The sequence below is a fragment of the Pipistrellus kuhlii genome, unplaced genomic scaffold (genome assembly GCF_014108245.1).
Source record: "Pipistrellus kuhlii isolate mPipKuh1 unplaced genomic scaffold, mPipKuh1.p scaffold_m20_p_23, whole genome shotgun sequence".
In the NCBI taxonomy this organism is placed as follows: Eukaryota; Metazoa; Chordata; class Mammalia; order Chiroptera; family Vespertilionidae; genus Pipistrellus; species Pipistrellus kuhlii.
In genome coordinates, this window is record NW_023425522.1 from 6,570,585 (window position 1) to 6,579,205 (window position 8,621).

The following is an 8,621-nucleotide window of genomic DNA, read 5'->3' on the forward strand; positions in this document are numbered from 1 at the left end:
AATGAAGATGTAACTATTCCCACAGGCCAAGAACGCCCTGGCCCATGCCCTGCAGTCAGCCCGCCATGACTGTGACCTGCTGCGGGAACAGTATGAGGAGGAGCAGGAATCCAAGGCTGAGCTGCAGAGGGCGCTGTCCAAGGCCAACACTGAAGTTGCCCAGTGGAGGACCAAGTATGAGACGGATGCCATCCAGCGCACAGAGGAGCTGGAGGAGGCCAAGTATGTGCACAGATATGAGAGAATGTACAAAATTCTTTGCATATTGAATCAGAAAGATACAATCTTTGAAGAGTCCATTTATTAGCCCATAAATGTCTTCTGTGAAGAATGAACAAAACAAACATGATCTCTGCCCTCTTTGTCTAATCTCTGGTTAAGGAAATAAAGAACGACAGATAATTAGGACTTATTGCTGTTGGTCAAGCACACAAGCTCATTGCTGCTTCAGGGCATAGAACTTGCCTGTCCCTCTGTCTGGAATACTCTATCCCAACCTCCCTCCAGCTCACACTCAGACTCCTAGATTTCGACTCAAATGTTACCTTCTCTAAGGAGCTTTCCCTAACTACCTAGAATAGTTGCTCACCACTTCCTCTCCTCCCCCCACTCCCTTCATTGCACTTACATCAGCAGATGCTATTATGCTATTATGCATTTCCTCACTTGCTCATTGTTTCTCTCCCACTTGTTTGGAAGCTTCATGAGATAAGGACCTTTTTCTATCCTGTTCACTGCTGTGTACCCAGTGTCTCGTTCATAAAAGGGAGCTCATCAATATCTCTCCAATAAGTGAATGGATATTTTTAATATGAATATTTTTAACATGAAAGTTTCCAATACCTTTCAGTGAGGTAATAGTTCACAATTCTTGTTTTGGTTCACTTCTCTCTACAAATATCTGTAATCTTCAAGGAAGAAGCTGGCCCAGCGTCTGCAGGACGCCGAGGAACATGTAGAAGCTGTGAACGCCAAGTGTGCCTCCCTCGAGAAGACCAAGCAGCGATTACAGAATGAGGTGGAGGACCTCATGCTTGATGTGGAGAGAACTAACGCTGCCTGCGCAGCCCTGGACAAGAAGCAGAGGAACTTTGACAAGGTAATTTCTGCAGCAGCCCTTGCTCTCCCCTAATTCCACCCCCCCCCCCGCCCCCTTCCTGTCCAGTACGTAACCACCCTCGGCTTTTCAGATCCTGGCAGAATGGAAACAGAAGTATGAGGAAGCCCATGCTGAACTTGAGGCTTCCCAGAAGGAGGCCCGCTCTCTTGGCACTGAGCTGTTCAAGATGAAGAATGCCTATGAGGAATCCCTGGATCAGCTAGAAACTTTGAAACGAGAGAACAAAAACTTGCAACGTGAGTTCCTTTCACTCTCAGTGATATTCAGGCCTTGAAGGAACCTTTCTCTTATGTCCTCTGTCTGACCAAATCTCTACCTGCCTTTCACCCCAACAACAGAGGAGATTTCTGACCTCACTGAGCAGATTGCAGAAGGAGGGAAACGTATCCACGAACTGGAGAAAATAAAGAAGCAAATTGAACAAGAAAAGGCCGAACTTCAGGCTGCTTTAGAGGAAGCAGAGGTACAGGTCAAAGTGTGCATTACAAATACATTCAGAAAAGAATTAGGCCCATCCACTACAAATTGAATAAAAAGATAAAAATCACAAAGTCTGTGAAAGAAAAGGTGTGCAGGAAAACTTTCAAATGTTTCCATTCCCCACTAATGTCACCCTTTCTGTCACTAAGGCATCTCTTGAACATGAAGAGGGAAAGATCCTGCGCATCCAGCTGGAGTTGAACCAAGTCAAGTCCGAAGTTGACAGGAAAATTGCTGAAAAGGATGAGGAGATTGACCAACTGAAGAGAAACCACATTAGAGTGGTGGAGTCCATGCAGAGCTCGCTGGATGCTGAGATCAGAAGCAGGAATGATGCCATCAGGATCAAGAAGAAGATGGAGGGAGACCTGAATGAAATGGAAATCCAGCTGAACCATGCCAACCGCATGTCTGCTGAGGCCTTGAGGAATTACAGGAACACCCAAGGCATTCTCAAGGTAAATGGGGTCAAGAGATGGTCCCAGTGCAGTTGGGGTGGCTGAAGCCCTGAGAACAAGATGTCTCAATGATCTTTCACCCCACAGGACACCCAGCTGCACCTGGATGATGCTCTCCGGGGCCAGGAGGACCTGAAGGAGCAGCTGGCCATGGTTGAGCGCAGAGCCAACCTGCTGCAGGCTGAGATTGAGGAGCTGAGGGCCACTCTGGAGCAGACGGAGAGGAGCAGGAAAGTCGCAGAACAGGAGCTGCTGGATGCCAGTGAGCGTGTCCAGCTCTTGCACACCCAGGTGAGATTCAGCACAAAGAACTCGCCTTTAATAAATGTGCATGTATCCCAGAAAATATAAGCTTAAATCTATATCTGACAGCCAAGTTTTATACTTCTACCAAATTTTCACTGTATTATTGAGAAGTCTTTTGCTCTTTTACTTTGCATATTTTTTCCTTCTTATAATATTCTAAGGCTACTCATGTTATTTTGTGTTAACATCTTTATTGATCCTAGTTATCAGTATTGACAGTTTTATTGTGGAGAAATGGAATGTTTGAATACCTGTTATAATTTTATGCCTGTGAATGATCTCACCAGTAAATAGCAGTTATAAAATTATAGAGATATTTGCCCTAATTATGAACTATATACTTGGAGATGCTGAATATCTTATAACATTTCTATTTTATTTTATTGTACTACATAGCAAAATAATATTGAAGGTCATTTGACTTACATATTTTTATCTGAGTTCTTAGATAACATGATAAAAAATTTATAACTTATTTTTAAATAGAACACCAGCCTGATCAACACCAAGAAGAAGCTGGAGACAGACATTACCCAAATACAAGCAGAGATGGAGGACATTGTCCAGGAAGCTCGCAACGCAGAAGACAAGGCCAAGAAGGCCATCACTGATGTGAGCAGAGGGCAACACAATCATGGTCAAATTTGAATCTTGATGTGCTATCTCAGCTCCCTCAACTGATTATGTTTTATTGCTAACCAGGCGGCCATGATGGCCGAGGAGCTGAAGAAGGAGCAGGACACCAGCGCCCACCTGGAGCGGATGAAGAAGAACCTGGAGCAGACGGTGAAGGACCTGCAGCACCGTCTGGATGAGGCTGAGCAGATGGCCCTGAAGGGCGGGAAGAAGCAGATCCAGAAACTGGAGGCCAGAGTGTGTATCTCAACATCTATTTCCATTTGCTCCCAATGCCTCATTGGATCACAGTTCTTAAGTGCCTATTTATTCACAGGTGCGTGAGCTGGAAGGAGAAGTAGAGAGTGAGCAAAAGCGTAATGTTGAAGCTGTCAAAGGTCTGCGCAAACATGAGAGGAGAGTGAAGGAACTCACTTACCAGGTAGAGCAATAATTTTTATCAACTAAGTTCTCCTCCATATGTACGTGAAATATTCATATGCAATGATACAACCACCATGTTATTTAGAAGTAAAGCTCTATACTTTTTATTCTTTCAGACGGAAGAAGATCGGAAAAATATTCTCAGGCTTCAGGATTTGGTAGATAAACTTCAGGCAAAGGTGAAATCTTACAAGAGACAAGCCGAGGAAGCTGTAAGTATCCTTAAGCTAGAAAATAAGAGACAAGCCCCCTGGTTAAGAAAAGTTAATAAGTAATTCGATTTACTATTGCTTGTAGTAAATAAGCTATTTGCTTTCTAGGGACCATGTCTTTCTTAAAAACTTTTGTGCCCTTTTACTTATTGTTCATTATTTATAACATTAATAGCTTGACTTAAAAAGCAAATTTTCAATCCACAAAGAAATCTTAAAAAATTTCAAGACAGAAATAATACAGGCCACATTTCTTAGGCACAGCAAGTAAAAATGTAAAGTGATGAGAGATATAAAAAAAAAATTCCCAAATGCTTAAACATTAAGAAGCTACATTTCCTAAATATTTTGGGTTAAATCAGAAATCACAAACTTAACTACTGAATAATAATCCATTATAAATAATATTTCAAGGAAGATACTATTTTTACAAACTTATAGAAAATAGTCAAAGCTGTACTTGGAGGACAAGTCATTGCTTCATATGCTTTTGTTATGAATAAAAATAAATAAACTTGCAGTCCAATAAAGAAATTATAAATAATAATAAGAAAAGAAGCACTAGTAAAAAGAAAGGTAGAAATTGATGAACAAGAGTGTGTTATACTCTAATTTACTAATTTCAGTAATATATGATAGTCTCTAAGGAGTCAACAAAAACATTAATAAAACAAATATACTTATATCTAGCTTAATTGAAGGAAAAGAGAAAAAAAATACAAACTCTCAATGTTAGAAATGAGAAAATAGACAACCATACAAGTAGGTTTACATTTTTAAAATGTAAAATATAAACCTGTCAACAAAGTTGAAATCTTTAAGAAATTGGTGATTTTTATAGAAGAACTTAAATTAGTAAGTTGGCTAAATAATTTATTTCAGAATTACTTCTGAAAATGAGCTCAGCTCCAGATAGTCTTTCAAAACTTCAAGTAACACATAATCCCCAAGCTATGTTAGCTGTTGCAGAGCATGGGAAAAGATGAAAAGATTCCCAAATTATTTTAAGAAGCTCACATAACCCTCATACCAAAACCTGTCCAAGAGAAAAAGAGGGAGAAAACTGAAGGCATTATTACTAATGAATATAATTATAGTAAAAATAAATTACTAAGCTGAGGAAACCCTTATTTAAAAAAATATTTTTATTGATTTCAGAGAGGAAGGGAGAGAGATAAAGAGATAGAAACATCAATGATGAGAGAGAATTACTGTTTGGCTGCCTCCTGTATGCCCCCTATTGGGGATTAAGCACACAACACTGACTGGGAACCAAAGGTGACCTTCTGGTTCATAGGTCAACACTCAATCACTGAGCCATGCCAGCAAGACTAAAACTTTTATTTTATTCAAGATATTGTTCATTAGTGATTACATAGATTCAATTCTTATAATGAAAGATATATTTAATATCAGGGAATCTCTTAATAGAATTATTACAAAAAAAAGTTAGTGATTATATTAAAATGTGACAAAATAATATATCATGAAATCCAACATTTTTTCAAGTTAAAGAAACTATTAAGAAATTCATCATTGCCCTAACTAGTTTGGCTTAGCAGACAGAGTGTACATCAAGGGCATGTACCTCGGTTGCAGGCTCAATCTTGGTCCTGGTTGGGGCACGTGCAGTACGCAACCAATCAATGTGTCTCTCTCACATTTATGTTTCTCTCTCTGTCTTTCCCCCTCCCTTCCACTCTCTCTAAAAATCAATGGAAAAATATCCTTGGATGAGGATTAACAAAAACATATAGAGAAATTCATCCTTGCTCTGGTCAGTGTGACTCATTTTGCTGGACATTGTCCCATGGACCAAAAGGTTGCCTGTTTGATTCTTGGTCAAGGCACATGATGGGTTGTGAGCTCGATCCCCAGTAGGGGCATGCAGGAGGCAGTTGATAGATGCTCTGTTCACACATGGATGTTTCTCTCTCTCCAAAAAATATTTTTAAAAGAAATTCATTCTTAATATGATAAAGAATATCTATCTCGTGCAAACAGTCATTTTATAGCAAGCATTAACAAGCATGACAATATTCTTGCCTCCTCCTCTGCTCTTAAACTTTTTCTTACTCTACTTGTGGAATGTATCTTTAATACATTTTGGTTGCAAAAATACAGATGTTATTATTTATGAGATATCAAATTCCAAATAAATCATAAAGTTAATTTCAATGATACGCAGAATCCAGAAGGTAAGACAATCATGTTTCTTGTTGAGCATTTTAATTTCTTTGTAGATGCCAAGTCTGTTCTCCCCTTAGGCTTATACAGTCTAGAAAGGTGCACAGTATGGGGTCCTTACAATTCCATTTTTATTCTCAGGAGGAACAATCCAACACAAATCTATCTAAATTCCGCAAGCTCCAGCATGAGCTGGAGGAGGCTGAGGAGCGGGCTGACATCGCTGAGTCCCAGGTCAACAAGCTGCGGGTGAAGAGCCGCGAGGTTCACACAAAAATCATAAATGAAGAGTGATTGTGCCATGATGTTATGGAATGACTAAAGAGAAGCACAAAATGTGAAATCTTTGGTCATGTCTATCTGTAATTTTGTCTATTCCACCCTACTGCAACGGAAATAAAAGCATAGGGTGCTTTGCAAACAACATCCTTAGACTGGTCTTTTCTCTCTCTCTTAAATTGATGTCAAAGCTTGAACAACACATGGCTATCAAACAATACCATTCAATGTACCACTAAGAAGTAGTTATGTATTTACTTTTATTTTAGGTCTATAGTAATACTTTAAAACCATAAAGTTGTCACTAATTAGGGGAAGCCATTTCTGATGAACAGAAATCTGAAAGTTCTTTAGTATTTCTTTCTAACCTTTCCCTAATACTGGGGTATAGCAGGGTCTTAGAAAGCTCCTATTTCCCCTAATATGAACCTAGTTTTCCAGGTCTATGCAAAGAATGGCACTAGCTCTATTCTCACATAAGGGGTTCAGGCTAAAATATATCATTAACTCTCCCTGCTTAATAATTGTTATCAAGAATATAAATACAAAGTATTATTAGCACATGAATGCTTTCATCATCAATACCAATATAGTGTATATTCAGTGTGTGTATTAGGTAATGTATGTGACATTAAAGAGTTTGATTTGACCTCCCTATAAAAGTCACAGGGTGGCTATACAGTTTGGATACAAAGAGATATTTAACATCAGTAAACTGTTTATTAGCCTATGTTTTCAGACTTTGTGGCTTCCTGTGCAATCAATAAAACATGAATCTCAAAATAGATTATTTAAATATGTATTCAACACTCATAAGGATGAGTATGAGTTTGGTACAAAAAGCAGGTAGTAGTGGCACTCTCCGAGTTTTCCTAGATTGATTTTTAAACCGCATTCGGTTAAGATCACAGCCAAACATATAACCTTCCTGGGCAGCATACATGAAAAGTTAACAGGTAACATTCCAGCTAAATAGAAAGTAAATGACACCGTGGGACAATAACCAAACTGGATGCGAGCAGTTTAACAGGTATCACTGGCTTTAGGAAGGGTTTGTGATTGTCCTTCTCATTGCAATGGCCCTTTTTTTCACTTGCTTACGTGCATCATAATTGGCAACACCAAAAATGGTGTTTTGCATTCTACTTTTTAAAAAATCTATCCAGAGCAGGTCAAAAGGCTCTTAAAATTCCCATCAAATCCTATTGAGAGCATTATTAAAATGTTTTATCTTCCTGAGAATCATTACCCACATTTTCCAGATGCCCTATAAAGTAAACGGACATGTAAGAGAATGAAATGATGTATCTGTGGTAACAAAGTGGGTTAGGGAAGTTGGTTAGGGAAGCCCCTCTCAGAAGTCTGTCTCCTTTAAGACCCTTTCCCCCAATGGCTTAAATCTACCCCAGATAGAAGAGTGTTACAGCAATCACAGCATTGCATCAAGGGACCAGCATCTAGATTACCATGGGATTTGTGAAAATTCTCTTCTATTCTTTGGATTTCAGTTGCATAATTAGTAAGATGAGTGATATGGATTAGATGGTCTCTTACACTAATACTATCATGTGACCATTTCAACCAGTATCTCCAGGCATCTGCTTTCATAAGGCAACCGCTGTCCATTAAATCAATAGAAATTTAAGCACAATAATACAGGAATGATAAAAAAACAAACAAACAGGGTATGTTAAGCAAGTTTGATGTCGGTTCCAGACAGACAATGCTGACATAAAGAAATGCATGTCACAGATATAATAACACAAATATTTTTAAAATTAAAAATTAGAATGGAACACAATGTTTAGATATTGCTTGTAAGCAAAATGTGAAATATATACCATGGGTAGTTGATGGAAGAGAAGTCATAGTTGCTGATTTATACACAGAGAAAAGCCCTTTTTTTTTCTTTCTTATATTTTCCTATGTTGAATTTCATAGAGAAAACAGAATTTCACTAGCAACTTGCATTAAAAATAAACAAACAAATGTGAGAGAAGTAGGACAACTCAGCTCAGAGAGATAATCCAGTTTTGGAGCAAGTTTGAAGTGGGAGTGGTATAATGTGACAATGAATCCGAGACAACTGGCTAGGGAAAACAAATGAAGCTATCTTTGGCTGCTCTTCATGAAGCAAATGTTAAAATTAAATTTCCAAGCAAAACCAATAAAAAAATATCATGTATTCATGGGAGGAACTAAGGATCTTTTCTCATTTCTCTGGTAAAAAACAATCGTCCTTCCCTGGTGTGATATCTGCAACTGTGCAGCCAGTTGACAAGACTTCCCACAGTCAACTCAGTGAAACAGAAGAGCAGCAGGCAAAAAAGTCCAGGGATTGCAGAACATAGCGCCTCTGAAACAGCACCTCACTTTCAGGTTGCCAACAACTCAAATTATTTATAGGAGATTGATTCATATACTTAACCCAATGGGAGAGGAAATATTTCTAATTATATCCAAACATCTTTAATATGAAGGGAATTATGCTTGGAGACCTTCATTGCCAAAAAAATGTTT

The 8,621-nt window shown here is 38.6% G+C and overlaps 1 protein-coding gene across 3 annotated transcripts in view; it reads left to right on the top strand.

Moving 5' to 3' along the window:
• Positions 1-8,621, top strand: part of LOC118726889 (myosin-2) — a 54,228-nt gene that overhangs the window by 20,504 nt on the left and 25,103 nt on the right. Inside the window, exons 29-40 of one of the 3 annotated variants that reach the window (XM_036452186.2) lie at positions 26-222; positions 916-1,099; positions 1,191-1,356; positions 1,459-1,583; positions 1,750-2,058; positions 2,146-2,349; positions 2,851-2,976; positions 3,067-3,237; positions 3,317-3,421; positions 3,540-3,635; positions 5,964-6,112; positions 8,124-8,131. In XM_036452186.2, coding sequence (XP_036308079.1) covers positions 26-222; positions 916-1,099; positions 1,191-1,356; positions 1,459-1,583; positions 1,750-2,058; positions 2,146-2,349; positions 2,851-2,976; positions 3,067-3,237; positions 3,317-3,421; positions 3,540-3,635; positions 5,964-6,112; positions 8,124-8,127 — 1,836 coding nt within the window. In that variant the 3' untranslated portion in view covers positions 8,128-8,131. Of the gene's footprint in view, positions 1-25; positions 223-915; positions 1,100-1,190; positions 1,357-1,458; positions 1,584-1,749; positions 2,059-2,145; positions 2,350-2,850; positions 2,977-3,066; positions 3,238-3,316; positions 3,422-3,539; positions 3,636-5,963; positions 6,247-8,123; positions 8,132-8,621 lie in introns of those variants that run through there. The other 2 variants (XM_045586528.1, XM_036452185.2) reach the window with 2 other exon arrangements.